General features: G+C 42.2%; 1 protein-coding gene across 1 annotated transcript in view; it reads left to right on the top strand.

Moving 5' to 3' along the window:
- The first annotated feature begins 421 nt into the window (after positions 1-421).
- TOX (thymocyte selection associated high mobility group box) overlaps positions 422-21681 on the top strand; it is a 305466-nt gene continuing 284206 nt past the window's right edge. Inside the window, exon 1 of the mRNA XM_007084817.3 lies at positions 422-657. Coding sequence (XP_007084879.2) covers positions 556-657 — 102 coding nt within the window. The 5' untranslated portion in view covers positions 422-555. The remainder of the gene's footprint in view (positions 658-21681) is intronic.

The following is a 21681-nucleotide window of genomic DNA, read 5'->3' as shown; positions in this document are numbered from 1 at the left end:
GTTCACCCCCTCCCCCCCACTCCCGCCCTGTCCCCGTCTTCATTCCTCCCCCCCATCCCAGGCCTCCAAGGTGGAGAAAATAAACTAAAAGCAGAGCAACTCAGAGACTCCAATAAAACGCCCAGGACCTAGAGCCCGAGCGCGAGCGCGTGTGCCGGGCGGCGAGGGGCGCGGGAGGCGGGGATGGGGGGGGCGGGCGGGGGGACAATGAGCGCATGAAGTTACCTGCCCGGCGGCGGCGGCGGCGGCGGCGGCGGCGGTGGTGGCGGCGGGGCCGGGAGGCGGCGGCGGAGCAGGCTGCGCGCTCGGCGCCGACGGGTGCGCGCCGCGGCTTGGGGGAGAGTTGAGCGCTTTTCCCCCCTCTTTTTTTTTTTTTCTTTTTTTTTTTTTTTTCTCCTCTTCTTCTTAAACAAACCACAAACGGATGTGAGGGAAGGAAGGTGTTTCTTTTACTCCTGAGTCCAGACACCTCTCTCTGTTCCGTCTAAGCTTGTTTTGCTGAACACTTTTTTTAAAAAAAGGAAAAGAAAAGGAGTTGCTTGATGTGAGAGTGAAATGGACGTAAGATTTTATCCACCTCCAGCCCAGCCCGCCGCTGCGCCCGACGCTCCCTGTCTGGGACCTTCTCCCTGCCTGGACCCCTACTATTGCAACAAGGTGAACGCTCTGCTTTTGTTTCCACCGTGTTCTTGCTGCTTGATCCCGGGAGGGGGGCGGCGGCGGCGGCGGCGGGCCGGCTCGGCTGCCGGGGCCGGTCGGCGGAGGCCGGTCCCGGGCGCGCTCGGCTCGCAGCCCGCTACAGCCCTGCGTGCGTTTGGGTAGTAAATACTGTGCAGCACAGCTCCGGGGGTTTGCCAAACACCGCGATTGTGCGGAAAGTGACACGATTTGCTCGGATTCTTTCCTTCCTGCTGTTCGCGACTGAGGCTCCCTGCCTAGGTTTGCCGGGGGGCGTTTAAAAAAAAAATTAAGAGAAAACCACGGAATACTTTGGGGGTGTGTCTGGGGTCCGGGAACGGAGGCAGAGAGTAAGAGAACTCAGTTTATTTTCTAGTTTCCCCTTCTCCCTCCCGCCCTCTCTTGGGCTGCGGGGACTCGTGGCACCGCTTCCCTGCCCGGGATTAGTTGCCAGGGGAGCAGCCGGGAGTCGGGGTGCAGGGACCAGGGAGACGCCTCCGCCCCCCACGGGGAAAATTGCTCCACAAGTCTTTTGTTTTCCTAAACCCTTTCGGGCGGCCGAGCCCGGTGTTCGGACGCCGGTCTGCGGGCCGGGGTGCAGGGTGCAGCGGGGTAACAGGGTTTGGGGGACAGCTCCCGCTTTGGGGGGGGGGTGGCGGTGCGCGCGGTAATTGCAAGTTTGTTAGAAGCCGGGCTAGCGCGTTGAGTTCGCGTCCCAAGCTCCCGCACTCCTCACGGGGCTGGAGCAGGGTCCCGGTCTGGGCTGTACGCGCCAGCCCGGTGACCCCAGGTGCCAAGGCCGCGGGGGACCCGGGCGCGGCTAACCGGGCGGTTGGCCCGGGGCGAGGCGGGGGTTGGGGGGGGGGGCGCCGGCAGAGCTACGGCGGAGCCCCGTTTGTCCCATAGAATGGTCAGGGGATAGGAAGGGAGGGGGTTATCCTCGAGGCTTCTCCAACTCTCGGCCCCGAGAGGGAGGACGCGCAGGGACCGGTTTCCCGAGAGCGGCCGCAGGGCCACGGCTGTCCTCGCCTCGGGCTCATTGGACGTGTGTTAAGCGGTCCCGCCGGGTGAACGTCGGCGGGGAGGAGTGAGCTCTCGGAGACAGGGCGCGAGTGGTTTAGACGCCCAGCTCCCGCTCAACCTGCCTGATACTCTATCTCCTGCAAGCGATTCCATGCTGGCCCCTCGGTGAATTCCACTGTGTAAATCCTTGGGACTTCTAGTATTTGCCTGGTAGCGAGGCATCATCAAACAGCTTTCTTACGTGATACAGAGGTATTTAGCGCGCTGCATCCTTAGCCCCCGGGGCTCTCCACCACGCAACCGCCTCGCAGCTCCGAGTCTTGGTCAGTCGAGACACACACACACACACACACACACACACACACACACACACACACAACTGTGACTTAAGTGAGCCGCAGATACCACTCCGTGCTGAAGCTCCTTGATGTTGTGTAAGGCTCAGTAAAAGGCATGGTACTGTATGCCGATGATGGATAGGGAAGTTTGGAACGAAGGAAATCTAGTCTTGGGCAAGGCAGAAAGGCATTTTATCACACAGAGAGAGCTCTGTAGCTAGGAACAGGTTGGAAAGCTCCGGTAACTTTGACAAGAGAAGTTTGTGTGAAGTTTCATTATTTGTCAGTAGCCTAGTTCTCCCATTCTAGAATCTGTTTTGCCTTTTTATAAGCAAGTATTTTGTGTTTGTAAAGTTCTATGTGGCTCATAAACTATCACTAATACTAATAAAAATAATAAAGTAGCAGACCTATCCTGGATCGTAAACACATATTCCACAGTTGTAACCAGAACCAAAAGGTCAGAACCATTTTGGCGATGAAACTGGACAAATCTTATTAAATTTATGGTGATTTTAGGCTCCAAAAAGAAGGCAACGACTTGGATACACATTTCACTGGTCTTTCTTGTGATAGTAGGGTCAGATTTAATTTAAAAGTTAAATGCTTTGGAAAATCAAGAATTACTTCAATATATTAAATCATTTTCCAATTAAGTGCTTTAAATAATTTTCGTGGGTTGTGCTGTGAATTGAATAAATTGATTTGCAAAGTCTTCAGAATTTCTTTACTAGCTCATTGAAGTTCCTTTTAAGTCCCCCCGTGTATGAGGAGCAAACTGTTCTTTTTAAATGCAAATTAGCCACCCTTTCTATAGGCCAGTTGCAAGTCTTCTATTTAACTTATCCAGGGAATAATGGATTTTTAAAGATGCAAAGTCATGATATACTTCTAATAGTAGGAAGAGACTTCATGGAAATGCTTCTCCAAGAATGCCTTCCCCTGCCTTTCTCTGTACAGCAGTCTATCAAATATATTTGTCACTGATCCCTGATTATATCAAATATACCGAGTAGGTTTGCTAGGCCCCAGAAAACCCAGACACTAATTTTTTTCTACTCCATCATGATTAACACTGATACACAATTTCTGTCCACCCCCGCTATTTTCGTTGCTTAGAATGTAGTCAACTAGCATTCATTTTCTGCGATGACTCAAGTGAATTTGCAGGGATATGGAAGATGGACAGAAGTTTGGAAGATGTGAAATCAGAAATCTGTATCGACATTTAGTAAAAATAAGTTGGATCAGCCTTCCCTCTGAGAGCCAAGACTGCAAAGTAAACCTTGTGTCTTTCAGAGGTGTAATGAATATGCAGTTTATTACAAGAAGCAGTCACTTTGTGAGGTTATTTGTTTTTAATAGGGTGATAAGATCACAAATTAATAATTATCTTTATTTTAAATCTGCCAACACTGTTGCAGTTAAAGTCGGTGTGCTAATAAATCCCAGCGGAACCAATATCTGTATGCGGTTCAGAACCATGCAGTTGTAGCTATAGTTTTCCCACTGACGTTTTTTCAATGTTAGAAGAGACCCTAATCCACAAAATGAATATCCTCTTCCTGAAGCTTCTCTAAACTAAAAGGGGGTTGTGTTACCCTGCTGACACTCTCCGGCACTGCATTGCCAAAACACTACTTACATTTTTCAGTCCATAAACTCCGTGGGAGGAATTTTTTTGGAAACAGTTTAATCTACCATTGCTCTATTGTGAGAGCACATTACGTTATGAACACATCACTATGCAAACTGGCCTCCATTTTCACATAGCCCATTGCGGGAGAAAAGTGAGAACAATGCGGGCGATGTTGGTTATGGCAACGGTGTGAGGCATCTCTTCTACAAACAGCAAGAATGGATGGCATGTTGCTGTATATAGGTCAGCCTTTGAAACAGCAGCGGAGCTCCTAGACTGGACACAAACATGCAGGCTGAAAGTGACAGGGTTCACCTCCTGGAACTTAAAGCATGGTTACATTTCAGACATTGAGAGATGGCATCATAGTTGAGTTTCATCTAATTAAGGCTATTTTAAGTAACATTGTATCCCTTGATTGAAATTAGATTAAAGGAGCTCACGATTGGAGTGCAGCAGTAAAATATAGTCCTATTTTTTGTCCTAGTTGAAGACGTCAGAGCATGCGTTTGAATCTAAACCTACGGAGTAATAACAGTCCCTTTCAGTTTCTTAGTTCAGTGTCATTTGTAAAGATTGTTTTCACTGATTGTATGCTAAATTGGGACAAAGAAGTGGCACTTTTTCATTTTTACAATGATGTGATGTGTTCAGTTACTGCTCAGTATCTGCCCACATAAGGAGCGGTAATACAATGATGTTATGACATGGCTAATCACAGAGATGCTGACCTCTGCCAGCAGTGGGAGAGGAAATAATGATCTTCACTCTTCTCAGTGGTTGCTTTTGTGGAATAGGGTCCTGAATCTTTCTTTGGTTGGTTTAGACACAGGGAAGTCCAGGATACAAACCCATGCTTAATGCTGGTTATATACAGAGTGAAGAATAATGGCCGTTGGGGATTGTTGGGCTTTTGTCATTGAAATGAGGAAGGACAGTGTATAATCTTTTCCTATAAACATAGGAAGAAGGACCTATGTGTGATGAACTCAGCGTTGAAATGTCAGCACTAACATTAAACACTTGAGAACTTTTGAGAAAAACAGGATTCATTATTGTCTCTGCAGAATCTCCTTTGAGCTTATTTTCCTATTTAGTTCGAGCGTTATGGGTTGTACTTTAACGTGACAAAGCGCATCACATCTAAAATACCGGATAGGCAAGCAATGAAGGCGGAGTCATTATTCCTACTTTAATTAATAAATGTAAGAAAAAAGAGGAGGATGTGAGAAGGAGAAGGAGGAGGAGGAGGAAGGGGAGGGTTATAAGCAATTTAGAGCATCATGCTTGATTAGTTCTCTGTCTACCTCCATAACTTCCAGGACTTTAGGAAATTCATAGCTGATACTTAGGACGTCATTAGTGTGATTAAAACTCCCCTGGGGATTTTATTGGCTGGATCTTTCTTAAGTTTTGAGGTCTTTAAATATGTTTTAAATAAATTTTGTATGGGTAAGAAAGAGCATAAAACAAACCGTCATATGGTTTTGGCCACTAAATCAGATATACAGAAACCTCAAATGTAGCTGTCTTGACTTTGTGGGATATTTCGCTGTCACAAATTCCAATTTTAAATGTCCACCCAGAAATTATAGTTACGAGTTTTGGAGAGATCAAAAGCTATTTTTTATTTTTTAAAAAAAATTTTTTTTAACATTTATTTATTTTTGAGACAGAGAGAGACAGAGCATGAATGGGGGAGGGGCAGAGAGAGAGGAAGACACAGAATCGGAAGCAGGCTCCAGGCTCTGAGCCATCAGCCCAGAGCCTGACGCGGGGCTCGAACTCACGGACCGCGAGATCGTGACCTGAGCTGAAGTCAGACGCTCAACCAACTGAGCCACCCAGGCGCCCCAAATGCTATTTTTTAAAGTTTATTTATTCATTTTGAGGCATGGGGGAGATGGCAGTGGGGGCGGGGCGGGGTGTGGGGGGGAGAATCCCAAGCAGGCTCCAGGCTCAGTGTGGAGCTCAGCACAGTGCTTGATCCCACGACTGTGAGATCATGATCTGAGCCAAAATCAAGAGTCAGACACTTAGCCGACTGAGGTACCCAGGCACCCCTCAAATGCTATTTTTTAACATAGCTTACATGGCTTAGTATTCTCACAGTTTGTCATATATTTTTAGAGTTACTGAATGATGATATTAACAATCATTTTAATATTTTCCTTAGGAAGACTAAGCTGATATTTAAATATTACCTAATAGTCTGCTTATCATAGATCTTTTTGAAATGATGTGATTGCAAGGGATGTGAGAACAGGAAAGAAGTGAGGTACTTGAACCTGGAAGAAGTAGGGGAAAGTTCCCAGTTCCACAGTGGCTTCCTTGGACCCCAAACTGGGTCTCACATACTGGTTCTGATGTGTGGAACTATTTTTGTGATCATACTTTTTTGTGGTGGGCTCAGTTCACGAGAGGGATAACTTAGAGAATTGGAGGAAAATCTTATTGAGCTATGAAGGATGATTTACTCTAGGATTTTCCAACATTTTGCTAGGATATGAGAAAGTGGAAAACACCCTGGGGATAGTTCTCAACTAGTGGCGATCCTTCCTGTACTGTTTAGAAGAAGGCTGCCCTCAGGGCAGGTCAGTCTGTGTGACTTGTGCCTCTTCCCTCCTTTCCCCTCACCTCTTCCCAAACATCTCCAATCCTGGAACAGCCTGTCACGCTTGCTTCACTCTGCCCTAATCTTAAGTTGGACCTGGGAGATCTGTACTTTCTAAGGTGAACTCTTCTCCCCCTCCTCAGGAACATGGCTCACCATGGCCGTCATCTTGTTGAGCAAGCCCCCTTTTCTGTTTGCCATCCCTGTTGCCATTATCATGTTAACTTATCCATTCTTCCTCCAGTACCTGACCATATTTTCCAGTTAAGGAAATGGGAATCTGCCAGTCTTCAGGCTCCTGTCCACTTTTTAAAATCCCAAATTAGGCTAGTCTCCTTTTCTCCATTTCCCCATCTGAGTGAATATGACATAGGGTCATACAATAATAGACCAAGGAAACTTAGATAGGATGCTGTGAGGGAAAATAACTATGGTGGTTATTTCTAAGCTCTCAGAGTTTTCTCCTTTCCCCTTCCCCCCACCCCCCCGTTTTAAACACAGTGTATTTAGAGCATGGAAACGGCTCCTGGACACATACCTTTCCGTGGGAAATCTTACTTAGACTGTAAAATATGAAATACGAAAGTGGTACTGTGGTCTCCTGATTTTTAGTTGGCATGCAGTAAGTTCGGTGAGTTATACTTACAGAAAGTAAATGGGTTGACAGACTTCTGTGTTGCCATCAGAATACGCATAGAGAATTAAAATGGGAATAGTTGGACAAGCAGAACTTAATCAAATTTAGCTAACTTCTCCTACATTTTAGCTATCAGAATGTGAATCTCAAGGTTTCTGGGAAGTCATAACACAGAATATTTACGTTGCATCTCAATAAAAATAAAATGTAATGATTATGACTTGATTTAATTCTGTTTTAACAATTCCATTTTAAAAATATTATCAATTGTTTAAGTTAAAACTAACATTGGATACAACCACATCCCAGAATCTAAAATGCATACCTTGAGGAGAACACAAGATTGTAGTAAACCGTAGTTAATAAATACTGTGGCCCCAACTATATAGTCCTTGCCTGCCAGAAGCTTCCATGTGAAGAATCCAAATGCTTGAATGTCACTTGGTTTGTTTAAAGTGAACTTAAGCAAAATTTAAACATGGGAATATTTACTCCTTCCAACGTGAAAGATAACTTTCTTGCCTGTTCTTTACTTCCACTTTGGTGTCATTGATACAGGGTTTTTCAATTGATCGCTTTCTTCGAAGGCGCACTTCTCAGAGTCAGATAGCCTGTGGTCTCCATTCGTTGATGGGACCAGCAGTCGATACTGAGTTGTGTTAAATGGACTGTCCGTTAGGAAGCTGGAGTGCCAAGACGATACAACTCACATCTGCCCTAATGAATTTGAGAATTTTTTGTTTTAAACCACACATGCCAAGTTTCATCCCGAAGAGCAATTTCTCATTAAAAACTGTTGAGTTACAAACTGCTTAGAAATGTGGTTTATAATGGAAGTGCCAGCAGACTGTTAATTATAGCACTTCTTCTGTAATACTTTGAGACATGGAATTCACATTAACCTGAATGAGCTTTCCTAGTTATAACATATTTCTCCCTATAGCATTCATTTTGAAAATGGGAACATTATATTGCTCTGTGCTTGGATGTTCATGGTGCAGCGGAAAAGACCAGAAGGAGGAAAATGCCAGAAGGAAACCCCCCTGCTCTTTCATGACAGGAAGTACCAATATTTTTCCAGACCTCTAGAGTTTGATCTATGGAAAGTTTGCCCTACTTGATGAACAATTTTAAAGCGAACTTTTAAAAGCTATCTTCAGATTTCCATTTTCCTCAAGAAAAATCATCGTTTATACATATTTATAATACCAAAGGTCATGAAACCAGTTTTCCTGTTAATGCTTTTCTGTTTGTCCATTTTTCACTTTGGGGTTTTAAATGCTTCTGCGTTAGCCAAGTATTTATTGGTTTTCATTCCTGAGTTATGTGCTTTTATGAAATTCTTGAAAGGAGCTCCTAATTAAAGTAAGGCCATGGTTGGTTGATAAGAAGCTTTGCTGGTGGCCAAGAAAATATAAAGTATTTTGAGTTACTACGTAGACCTACAAATGATATGTATCTGATCCACACCAATGACAATGTGAGCCTTCTACATAAAATACCTTTCCATTGAAGGCTTTGAGAACCTATTTGGAGGTTACCTAGCCAGAAAAATCGGTGTGTGTGTGTGTGTGTGTGTGTGTGTGTGTGGTGTGTGTGTGTGTGGTTGGGTGAGTGTGTGTTTTTATGTGTTTCCAATGTTCTGGATATATTTCTGGCCGTAAATGCATAGGAATTTATCCTAACTGGCAGAATCTGTCAGTGTGTGCAACAATAACAACAAGGGAAATCATACTAGCTAATAGGAATGCCTCATTACCACTCCATTTTAAGAAACTTCGCCATATTTCACAAGAGGAGATATTTTCCAATGCCAGGGCTTTAATTAGGCATATTACAACCTGATAAGATTGAGGAACTAGATCTTTCTGAGGAAAACCATAGGCCTCTATGAGGAAAAGACTCCTTTTTGTTCAAGATTTGAGATAAAAGCTGAGGGCCCTTAAACCTGTGTTGACTTACTCCCCAGGCAAAATAAATACAAGCATGAAAAGGACATGATCCCTCCCCCTCTGTTTTCTGTTCTCTTTAGAAGCCTGACTTCCTTGTGTCTGGTAAAAGTTCTGACACCACCAAAACCTTTAATCCACCTGTGTCCCAATCTGCTATGTAACCACTAGGGAAAATAATTTATATTTGTATCAAGGAAGCCTTGTGAGAATTAAGGAGTCAACAGAGGCAGATTATTTTGAAATCCTGTAGTGAAAGACGTTCAAAACTTCAAACAAAGGTAGACCTTAGAAAAATACTGTGTTCTCGGCCCGCTTCTTGTATTTCTGCTACTCTAGTGAAATCAGTGTGTTTTCCGAAGTTGTAGAGAAGTGATTCATTCCTTCAGCAGGGGAGTGAAAAAGGTAACCTTTGTTGAGGTTCACAGGTGAATTGGGGAAAGTGGAACTTGTGTGGATGAGTCTGTACTCCCCCCTCTTTTATATATATATTGATACGTCCCTCCCCCAGGGGCCTCCTGCTCCCTCTCCACGATGGGAGTCTATACTGCACCTAGTGGGAGAAGCTTCAGGTGGGAGCTGTTGCAGGGTAAGAAGGTAAGGCAAAAGTTGAATACCACAGCTGCAGAGGGGAATGCCCGCTTTCAGTTCCTGACTTCAGGAAAGCAAGGTGCCCCCCCCCCCACCTTCTTCTGATATATGGGTCAGAGATGCAAAATGCAACGTACAAGATAAATTAACGCACGGACCAACCGGGTCTAAAGATAGTCCAATTACACTGAAAACGTATCTGTGCACCACCTGATTTTCTCAAGTCTTTCAACTCGATTAAATGGTTAATTAAAAAAAAAAATGGGTAAAGTGTAGTATGCATTGGCGTCTTCGTGCATGTAAAAAAACCCAGCTCTTCTTTTCTACGCCAATATGCCTCAGCCCCAAATGCCAGCAACAATTGTATAAAGAGAAATGTTACTAATAAAGAGTCAGGATAACCTTTCAACAAAAAGTATATTTTATCATTTGGCAGATACAGTCATGAACATTAATCATAGAAACCTGCAGATAGTAGAAGCTTAATATCAAAGCTAATGATTTATTTTATGTTAATGACTTTCTGCCAGGGCATAAAAGACTGTTCATAATGGACTCTCCACGCTATGTTCAGTTACTAAGGCTAATGGGATAATCTTTTCTCTCCCAAAATTAAGCTTTTTGAAATAAATTATGCTGTTACTTTTCAAGGTAACTCTCAAAAATTTACTGCAAAACTAATCTTTTAAGAACTGCTTAAAGAAATAAAGAGGAAGAAAAATCCCAAAGCAGCTTTTCTAGTTCATGAGCAGTTTTACTTAATTAGAGACAGAAAGTTTGCATGTATGCTAATATCCCTGAACTTGTAATGCCAAATAGTTTTAAAGTCAGCCTTCAGTGACTGCCACTACCTGCCTTTTGAGATTCAGCCCCTGTGGGTGCCTCCCACAACAGAACACGTTTTCCTTGCTGGCCAATAACGAGCTGAATGGTAGTGAGACCTAGAGTTGGTCGCTAGGAAGTTTTAAAAATCATGTTTACAATTAGTTATAACCAACATTATATTTCAATAAGAGATAATTTGCCTACTAAAGTTCACATAATGTGCTAATCATGTCTAGTGGTTAATAAAGGCCTCCTACCTCACTCCCCTGATGGCTATAAAAGGCTATTATATTCATGGCAGCATTTCAGGTACAGCTGCTGTGTGTTAATAATGCATCATTGTGCCACTAATCAACACACCAAAGGTCAGCACCCCTAAGCACCTCAACCACCTAATCTCTTTCCAAAATATTTATTAACACCTTAAAAGCGTATCTGTTCATTTTCCTTAGCCTCGAGCCAGTTAATTCCACTCCAAGCTACTTGTGTGATCAAGGTTTTGTAACCTAAGCGAGGTCACAGAGGAGAGGAATACATACATATTCACGCTAATTTTCTCCCATAAACATGTGCCCCATTTTCAGTCATTGACTGAATTAGTGTAGGGCTGTTGTAGTCATGAGCCCCTTTATAATTAAGTAGGTGTGCTCCAAAGTGAGAATGTTTTCAGATTTTATATGTTCTGTAAGGAGACATTTGGAAGAAAAACAACTTCTCAATAACCAGAATCATTTAAAGTAAACGGAGCAAAGTGGGAAATGGGAAAGGCTATTTATAATCTAAACAAACAGGAATCGGTGCTGGGTTATGAGCCCGATAGAGTAGTGAAATATTATTTGCTTAATTGTTCTTTTGGCATAAGAAAGCAATAATAGTAAAAGCTTCTTAAACCATATTTTCTGCACACAAAGAACACATTCACGTGGGATTTCCATTTTGCTAGAAAATCGTGCAAATCAATAAGCTAGCACTTATCTGCATTAAAATTAGGTAGACAACAATTTATAGGCACAGTGATAGTGTAGTTCTCTTGATACCCTTGGTTAGTGTTTAAGATAATCCTTGCTTTTGTGTCCTCAGAGAGGAGCCAAAATGTTAAGTGAACAAATAGATCTCATTTTCCCATCTTGTATTATTGTCTCTGTTTTCTCTTACTCGTTTTGATAACCTTGTGTGTGTGTGCGCGTGCGTGCGTGCGTGCGTGTGTGTGTGTGTGTGTGTGTCTCCTTCCTTTATGATTTGAGAGCCTTAAATGTTTTAAGAGAAGAAAAAGAAATGAAACTCAACTATGTTTCCATCATCAGGAGAAATGCAAAAAGCGAACTAGGGGGAGGAGCTCCCATTTGTGCAGCACATAATGTACAATGGTACATTTGTCATGCTTTAAATATATAATGCCTACAATAAAATATGTACAGGCGCAGTTGTGATCTATGAAGTCCCTGGCTCCAGTGCCATTGTTTGTAGTCTCTACGGTTGTCATACATTGTTCTTTGCACATCATACCCTTACAGCAGAATTTGACACAATTTCTAGCTTTCAGCCTGCACCATTTTCATTGTACAATATACATGAGTTTGACAGGGTGTGTTGAGGAAAACTCTGGCAAGCAATTGATATTTTGAAGTGGCAAGCGTTTCAGCAGCTGCCTGCTTGTGAAAAAGGAATGATAAGATATACTGTATTGTTAGTTTCAGGGAAAGCATTAAGGTTTAAGCTCTGTAAAAATGTACACATGATTCGTCAGTGGCGAAGCAAGTCTTTTATGTTTTTTAGAGCTTAGCTCGCTGGCTGATGTGAACTAGAATGACATTGGTCAGTAAATGAATAGGAGTACTTTGAATTTGAACTACTGCTAATTTTGCACCAACAAAGGAACTGACAAAAGAAAGATTTTATGTGAAATGCAAAGCACACCCAATGTTTTGGGGGCGGGGAAAGGGAAGGAGAGAGGGAGAGAGAGAGAGAGAGAAACCCAGACCAGAGAATATTCTTTCACACGTACTTGCCAGGAAACCAAACAGTTAAAACACATCCATTTTTCACGGCTCATCAGCTACAACCTAAGCTGTATTATCTAATGTTCTTTAAAAACCTGTTGTACACACATAGGCTTTCAGAATTTGTTCATATGGAATTTAGAGTGTTGTTCTAAATATCACACTGTGCCCTGGAGGCCTGTTGGCAGCATATCAGAGTTGCCCTCTGCTGGAGTAACCCACTCTCTCTCTGGTAGTGGGAAATTGTAGATTAATCAGCTATGGCACTTTCAGTGTGTAACGTTCATTAGCAAGGCAATTTGTCATGACTGCTAATGGTCAGAATGCATCTGCTCTCTCAGTTACAGAGCACGATAAGGAAGAAGACAAATATTTCAATATCTGATAGTATTAACTTGTTTCAAATTTGTAATCCAAGGTTAGTTGCTCAAAGCAGACACGGCAGCAGATGAACTGGTATCCTCTATTCAATTTTACTGGGCCCTGTTTTTGTGGATTTATGACTTTAAAGCACACTAATGTGCTATTATGAAGGGCACAGTCTTTGATTAGATGTTCCACAGAAAGTAAGTTATGAGCAGAGCACCTTCTGGGTTCATCTGGAAAGAATTTATGTGCATAATGTTTTCTGTAGAGCTCCATAAATTGAAAGGTTTGATGCATGTGATATTTCCTGACATGCTAAATATTCTTCTTATGATTAAAAAAAAGTCGCTTTCCCATTAGTTTGTAAACCGGTCAGTCACTTTTCAAGTGAGATTAGCGTCCCGATCTATTTGAAAAGTTGTAAAATTCCAGGGAAAAACTTCAGAATGAATTAGAAACGTCACGTTTCCCCCCAGTCAACTGCTTTATAAGATCATTGTTCATTGTTCTACATGGGAAAAGTTAAAAAAGATTCTGCCAAGTTGAAAAGGCTGGAATTGTGTGTGTGTGTGTGTGTGTGTGCGTGTGTGTATCTCTTGTTTTCTAGATATTACATCACGTAGCTGGCCATACAAAATCTTTTTGACACATTTTCATTTTTAATGAAAGGCCCTAAAATTCAGAGCATAATGATTTCTTAGAAACTGAACCCAATCTTGGTAAGAAATTCGTTCTTGCTAGTAACAAAAGCTGTTACTGTTTAAGTTCCTGTTGAGCGGTTAGTCGGTACGCTTCGCTGAATGTTGTCAAAAAGGCTTTCCTCATGATTGACAACCCGGCAGGAATGTGAATGGAGATTTTAATTGCGTATCATGTGTGCATATCAGAGTGAGTGAATTCATGACTCTGCTTAGCTCCATATCTCTGCAGGTCAGCCGTGCCAAAAAATGCTCTTGTATGTGCAGTTTTTCCAAAAAGAGAAAGGTGTATGTGTACTGAAGTCATTCGTTATTCATTTCTCAAGTGAAACCCTTGTGTTCCCTTAGCCTCGGAGTTTGAACGTGGAACAAAAATCCATTTTGAGATTTCTTTCTTCTCCTCTTTGCACTTACACTTAGATGATGTAAATTCTTTTGAGTTACAAGTTAGGAAAAGTCTGCCGGAACATATTTTTCTTATGGCACTTGTTACATGAAGTGTGTTTATCTTTCTTTTTTTCCTTTTTTTCCCTAAAGAGGGCTTTGAAAAGAAAGAAAAAATGGAAGCCAGCGGAAAAAGTTACTGAGGTCAATTGCCTTTCTATAACTTGCAGTCTTTAGAAAAGGTCTGGGGGTGGCTGGGTGGGGGAGAAAGGATGTATTTCTGAGAGGTGCAAGAGTCACGAAAGTGTATCTGAATTTTGGTTAAAAACAGCAAGAATGCGGTGCTTATGGTAAAGTGACATTAATAAATGTATGAATGTTCATTTCTTAGAAAAATAACTCCTCTACTGAAAACAGAAAGGTCAAAGATTCATTTCTGCTGTCACTTCTTGGCTCAGTGGCGGTGGTGGTGATGAACCATTTATCTCGCTGAGATGTCTCACCCCAACACGCGTGAGGTGTTCAGAGTGGGGGAGAACTTACTCTGTGAAGAAACTCCGGCTATAGTAACCCCCGACCACTCAAGAACTTACTAATGTGAAAACAAAACAGAACAAAACAAAAACGTGCAACGAATGTGCTTGTATAATTTTTCATTGGCGTGATGTGAAAATTGGGCACTTGGGTTGTAAAGTTACCACATAGCTACTTTTCTGTGTCATTTTGAGGAGGTGAGAAAAAGATTAGTGCCAGGGTCGTTTTAAATAGACCGTAGGAATAAGTAGGGTCATGTTGAAAAGATGGTGACTTTATGGCCTTAGGATATCCCGTGGGACTTAACTTTGTTCTGGGTTCTAATATGTTATCTCAACACATTTTAGAACCTATCAGATTGCAGGCTGGTGATTCAGCCCTTATTACGGCTTGCGATGCAGGGTGATTGCTATAATGAAGGCGCTCCTGTACCTTTAAAACGCTGAAGAAGAAAACTCTCTTTTACTTTAAAAATCTAGCTCTGTGTATGGGTGACATTTTTCTAATGTTCTGGAAGACAATTTTGTGCTTTACACTGAGAGCTCAGGCAAGGAGAAATCTATTTACAAAATGAAAAAAAGGGCTCAGCTGAATGCATTTCACTTTTAAAGATGATATTCTGGTAATGAACTTTATCAAGCAGAGAACATTTCAGTAAAAGTATTAAAGCGGTTCCTATTTCGGTTGCCTCACTTAAGGCGGTGTCACTGTTTCCATTATAACTTCTTATGTTCAGGTAGCTCTAATGCAGTCCCCGTACAAATATTTGCGCAGGGATGAGATGAGAATCTTTTAGTCTAAGAAGCAGACTTTTTATTTGGAATGCGCTTCTAAGGAAGCACAGCGCTTTGTTAATAAGGTGCGTTGAATTCCTTTCTGGAGATTGAGAAGCATTTACTGGACAACACCTGTGTACAGAGCTTTCTGCTGAGTGACAGGCACCGAGACGAGCAAGCCGGGGCCCCTGCGTCCCTGCGGCCAGTCAAGGGAGGAATACAGTCCCCAGAACACAGCTGCGGTGTCATTGCTGTGTTGTGAAGCCTGTGCTCAGTTCTGGGGGTTACGGCAAGCGACACGATGGATTGAAGTTGGGGGAATCCAAGCTGCTTCCTGGAGGAGATGGCGTTTCCCTTGGTCTTAAAAATTGGGCCTCGGGGAAAAGGAAGGTTACTCCTATTATTGAATTCACTTTTATATCGCTACCTCTTTTCAAAAGGGCTTGGGGGCGCCTGGGTGGCTCAGTCGGTTAAGCGTCCGACTTCAGCTCAGGTCATGATCTCACGGGTTCGTGAGTTCAGACACCGCATTGGGCTCTGTGCTGACAGCTCGGAGCCTGCTTGGGATTCTCTCCTCTCTCTCTCTCTCTCTCTCTCTCTCTCTCTCTCTCTCTCTCTGCCCCCACCCTGCCTGCATGGTCTCTCTCAAAATAAATAAGTAAACTTACAAAAAAAAAAGACTTAAGGCAGCTTCAAATAAGAAGCAACATGGACAATAAGGCTACTGATAGTCACGCAGAACATTATAGCCGGGAAATGGAGACACAGGCATACTTTTTAGCTTAGGTATTATCGCTATAATTAAACATTAAATTTGGCCCTTGCTCTCTCACCGGGCCAAGAGGGAAACACACTGAGTGACAGAATTCTGATTACCTGAGAGACCTAGGAACACAAATTCTTCATGAGTGGAAAGTTTTCCTCTAATGAGAGGCTGCAAGCGTGATAAAAAGAGGAAAGACGCAGAGGTGACGTGGATCTGTTTTGGCGCCTGGGTTGAGAGTGAGGTTATCCGGAGCGAGAAATAGGGCGCAATGGAGGGTGAGGGGCTCACTGGGATACGAACACAGAGCGAACCGGGAACAACTTGGGAAAGAGAAGGAAAACATCAGGCCTCTGTTTTACCAAGGCAAGTGTCATCGTTAGAAGAGAACGGGTTGGGGGAAGTTGTAGTGGACTTCAAATCGTTATTGTGAGCGGGCTAATTTAATTTTTTAATGTTTATTTTTGAGAGAGAGAGAGAGACAGTACGAGCAGGGGAGGGGCAGAGAGAGAGGGAGGCACAGAATCCAAAGCAGGCGCCAGGCTCTGAGCCGTCCGTACAGAGCCCGACGCGGGGCTCGAACTCCTGAACCATGGGATCGTGACCTGAGCCGAAGTCGGAGGTTTAACCGACTGAGCCCCCCAGGCCCCCCAACTAATGTTTAGCCCTAATAAGAATATACTAGGAAGGGGTGCCTGGCTGGCTCAGTCGGTTGAGCGGCAGACTTTGGCTCAGATCACTCACGATTCAAGCCCCACCTCAGGCTCTCTGCTGTCAGCTGGGAGCCTGCTTTGGATCCTCTGTCCCCTTCTCTCTCTCTCTCTCTCTGCCTCCCAACTCATGTGCATGCGTTCTCTCTCTCTCTAAAAAATAAATAAACATTAAAAAAAAAAAAAGAATGTACCAGAGAAGATTGATTACCTGGGGAAATTGTCTGATGAAGTGAATGATAATTATCTGATAAAGTGAATGATAAAATGAATGATCAGTATTGATCTGTTTTTGATGACTTTTGAAATTATCGATGAATGATAAACTTTTAGAAACTTTACCCTTCATCTGAAAGGTTGAATTCTATTAACAGCTGACGTCCTAAAGAGCATGAGAGTGTTGTAGTCTACCTGAAAATTCAGCTTGTAATTAATCAGCCAAATCATTAGCAATGGATGTTAATGCTGTGTATATCGTCTGAGCACGTATACCTGCCGAGCTTCCTAAATTGTTAGCAGTTGCTGTCCTGAAATTTCTTGTTTGGTGGGAAATATGCATACAGTTAACTGTGAATTTGGGAAATCTGTTAAAGTGTCCAAACATTCAGAAACGTCTGTCGGCAGTTCGGAAGGTATCTCACGATCTTCGAGTATCCACAGAACAAAAGTCCTTACAGTGTTCTGCGGAAATGCCCTGATGAATTTACAGCCCGAGGGGCTAGAGGACAAATCCAGAAGTGCCTCTACAGCCTACGTGGGTCTTAGAAGGCTGAGGTTCCATCTTTCAGAAATACGTGAATTTTATATGATTTCCATAACACATCTACGTCTGTTTTAACATAAATACGATACTTTAAATCCCTTACTGTCCAGTCACCTCTGTGTTCCAGGAAGATACTCCTTGTTATTCTCATATTACTCTGCTCGTAGGGGTATGAGTTTGAGAAGCGTGAAATAATGTGATGGTCTTTTGTCCTTCGTGTTAAGAAATAGTCTGGAGGCCTCGCAGATGTTTATCTTGTTTGGTCATCTCTCCCACAGAGCCTGGAACATTTTGTCCACACTTTTTCTTTTCTTGACTTCCGCTAATTCTCTATTTTTGATTAAAAAAAAAAAAGCCTAACAGCGTACTTGATTGTAGTCTAAAATGGAAGGCTGTTCAGCAAGGTCCCAATAATGGCTGGTGCAGAGGACATAGTGACATTACTAGTAAAGGGAGAGAACAGGGAGGAGGAAGGAAAGCAGATATCCAATGTGTGGATAGAAGAGAGAAATCTTGTGGTTACTGGCAAAACCTGATGATGCTTAGCAATGGGAGAAGGTAGTCGAGAGTGGGATTGTATTGTTAGGGATTAGTGTATAACCTAACCCGAAAAGAATTTGGAAAATCCAGGAGAAGAAAAGTTGGGCAAAGGAATTGAATGGGTATGAATATAGTGATGTTTGTGGGTGGGAGTTGGAGGCAGGTGTATAGAGGTCAGAGCGAGACCCATAACTAACAAATGGCCGAGGCTTGGATCCCTCTCTTCCTTTCTGTGTCCTTCAGTCTCTCCCTCCTTCCTTCCTTGCCTCCCTTCCTTCTCCCACAGGCAGATGTCATTGTAATTTGTAAGATGACTGCCATTATTTTCAAGATTCTTTTCAGGTTATTTCTTGGATGACATTTGACTAGTGCTCCCCTCCTACCTCCTCACCTGCCTGCAGTGAGCTTCTGTTTCTGGGCTCCCTTCCCCGTCATTGTTAACATACACTTCGGTGGACTGAAGGGTCTTGAGAAAGACAGTAGTTCTAATTATGCAGGGCGGAATGGATAGATTTTAGGTATGTGGATGCAAAATTTCTTAGACAAATGCCAATCTACCTGATGTCCCCAGCACCTGACAAATCAGGGTTGGCTGGTTTGTTTTCTTCCTTTATTTCGTTTAAGCCTTAACCTGTTTTTGAAATGAGTTCTCTGTAAACAATCAGGCATGTGTAAATAATGGTATTCCCTTTAATGACAAAAATGTGCGTTTTCTTCTAGAAATTCCATTTAGGCACATGAAGCCTTTTATTTTTTTATTTTTATTTATTTATTTATTTTTTATTTTTTTATATTTTATTTATTTATTTTTTTTAACGTTTATTTATTTTTGAGACAGAGACAGAGCATGAACGGGGGAGGGGCAGAGAGAGAGGGAGACACAGAATCGGAAGCAGGCTCCAGGCTCTGAGCCGTCAGCCCAGAGCCCGACGCGGGGCTTGAACTCACGGACCGCGAGATCGTGACCTGAGCCGAAGTCGGACGCTTAGCCGACTGAGCCACCCAGGCGCCCCACATGAAGCCTTTTAGATTCTTCCTTTACCCAAATCAAGGAGCTTTTTCCCATGCTGAACATCTTTTGAAGTTTCATTGGAAATGGGCTGACCAGGGGAATGAACACTGTGTATGTCTGTAGCTTATATACATTTGTTTACAAGGTCCCATAAAAGTGGAACAAAAAATTTAATGGAAAAGACAAGCAGATGCCTTACCTTTGGTTCCATAGCCCATTTCTTGATGGATTTTGGAGCCCATGCCCCAGGGTTGTCATAGGCCCAGCTCCCAGCAGCATGACATTCACGAATATTGGTTAATTTATTCATTAAATATTTCCTGAGTGGTTACTGTGCATCAGAAACTGTGCTAAGTGGTAGAGATAGAAAAAGGAAAAGATGTGTGCACTTACAGAGACAATAATCTTAGATGTAACATAAATAATTCTACTTATGGAAGATGGGTGAACTGAGAATCAAATGGACGAATTTAATATTTGACCTAAATACTATTAATATTAGGCTCTGAACATCCCTGTGTTCATTCGTGCATTCACCTCCTCTGCTCCTTCTTTCTTTTTAACTTTCTTCCTGTCTTCCTTTGTGTCTCCTTCATCCCTTCTTCCCTTCCTCCCTTCCTCCCTTTCTCTCCATCTCTCTCTCTCTTTCTTTCTTTTTTCTTTCTTTCTTGGTCTAGTAGAACCAGCATTCTTTCCCCTTCTCTTGCTATGAGAGCAACTGATAGCCTGCGGGATACCGTCACTTGGTAACTTAAGCCAACAATGATTGTTTATGAAGTAGCCAAAGGAATGAATTTTTCAAAATAGAAATTCCAATCATGCAAATATTTAAATCTTGGGAAATTTGAACTCTAGGTATCATTCAGAAATAAAGAATGGGGTTTAGGCTCAATACTTTTAAAAAATGCTTCCAGGGGCTGAAATCAGTTGCTTAATACCATTCAATACCAAGCTGATATCTGAAGTTATTCATAAGTTCAGGCTATTTTTAAAATGTTAAAATAACCAATGTTTACTCTGTTCAGGTTTATCACGGTGCATTTCTAAAGGTAAACACCACTGCGCGCTTTAAACTTATTTTTCTGACAACTACTGCGTATTCTGGGAGATGGTCTTTGCAGATATTGCTTACAAAATAATTCCGTGAATCTCATATTTTCTTACCATCCCATTCCTCAGCCTAATATGGTATAGAACCAGACTGCAATTACGCTCTCACAATTACTTTATTATATGGGCTGAAATATAGTCCTGAAGCTCTTATTACCTTTTCCATACACCATTTGCACAGACCTGCTGATGGCTGTCAGCAGCGCCTCCCCAGGACAATCAGCCATTCTTAGCGGGTTGTGTTTAAATTCCGAGCACCACAAACAGAAAGCACCTCTCTCTCCTCGCTGATGAATTTTTAATGTTTAAGCATTTATAATAATTCAGAGGACTTTCTTATAACAGCTTGCAGAATTAGGCGTGTGTGTTTTAGGATGTTGGATATTTATTTGTGATCTTTGTCGAAGGGGAAAGAACTGAAAACAACACAATATTAATAGTGTGTGTGTCTGTAGCAACCTGAGCGTTATGTCACCCGGTGTTAGAGCTCCTTTCCCCTGAAAGAGGTTGTTTAAGATTTTCTACTTCAAATAATTCACTCAAAGGCTCTTTTCTCCATAATTACATTTTATGAGGGGAAAAAAAGACTCCACTCCACTCCAGGTCTTTAAGTGAAAACTGGAACGCCATATATTCAAATATGGAATATATTTACATTTAATAATAAAATCAAGAACGTTTCTTTTACATTACAAAGAGGAATGTTCTTCTTTTTAAAAAGCCAGTTCTTAGGGTCTTTGAGAGTCTTCTAAATAGAGATTTGGTTGACGTTGACAGCCAGAAGGTGAAGTCTGTTATCCTTTTCAATGAATTTTTCTTTACCACTTTATTTTATTCCCAAACTGTACTTACATCGGAACAACTACATACTAGGCCATCTATTATAAAGTTATGACATTTAAAATATATATTATAGGAAATAGTTAAAATGCAATCGCCTTACGTGTTTCCTGCTGTCAAAGGCCAACACAGGGTGATTGCTTTTCCCTTTGAAAAATTAGACAGGTTTGAACCAAATGCTAATACCTTGTGGGTTCGTGTGCTCCTGTAAGCCTATGTGAAATGTTCAGAAATATTCAGATAATTGATCTCATACCTCGATTTTATTCAGTGCTTAAATTTATCAGTATACTTTTTTGAAACAACATAATTGTCATTTGATGTCTGTCTCCCAGGTAGCCTCTTATATATTTCTGATGATTGGTAATGACCAATCATTTGATTGGTGAATCATGTGAATCGTGAAATCAATTCACCGATCGGTCCTGTTTGTAGCTTAGTAGAAAGAGGATGGAGGTGGAACCCCAGGACCTAGAGTGCTAATTATAGAACCAGCCACGCGGCGAGGGATGAGTTCCTTCTCATTTCTTAGAACAGAGGCTCAGTCACCTCTAGGAATCTTTCCTGCCCAAAGAGTCAGGGGCATCCATTGATTTGTTAAGTAGTAAATTCCATAATACCAAGACGTCTTGAGAATAAAAGTAATGAAAGGGTCATCTCTGTGACATACGAAATTTAAAAACCTAAGGGTGTTTCCATTTATTACACACCACCAGGACCCATCATAACTCCATCAGTTTCATGACTAAGAAGCGCATCAAAGTAAGTTTCCAAGAAGCAAAACTTAGAGCAGATGTTGAACAAGGCTCTAACCGGGTCCACCTTACCACCTTCACAGAAAACGTCACTTTTTTTTTTTTTTTTTAATTGAGGCATACCTGAGCCATTTTG

Source organism: Panthera tigris, chromosome F2 (assembly GCF_018350195.1).
Source record: "Panthera tigris isolate Pti1 chromosome F2, P.tigris_Pti1_mat1.1, whole genome shotgun sequence".
In the NCBI taxonomy this organism is placed as follows: domain Eukaryota; kingdom Metazoa; phylum Chordata; class Mammalia; order Carnivora; family Felidae; genus Panthera; species Panthera tigris.
Note: the sequence above shows the minus strand (reverse complement) of the source record. Positions and strands in the feature narration are given on the sequence as shown.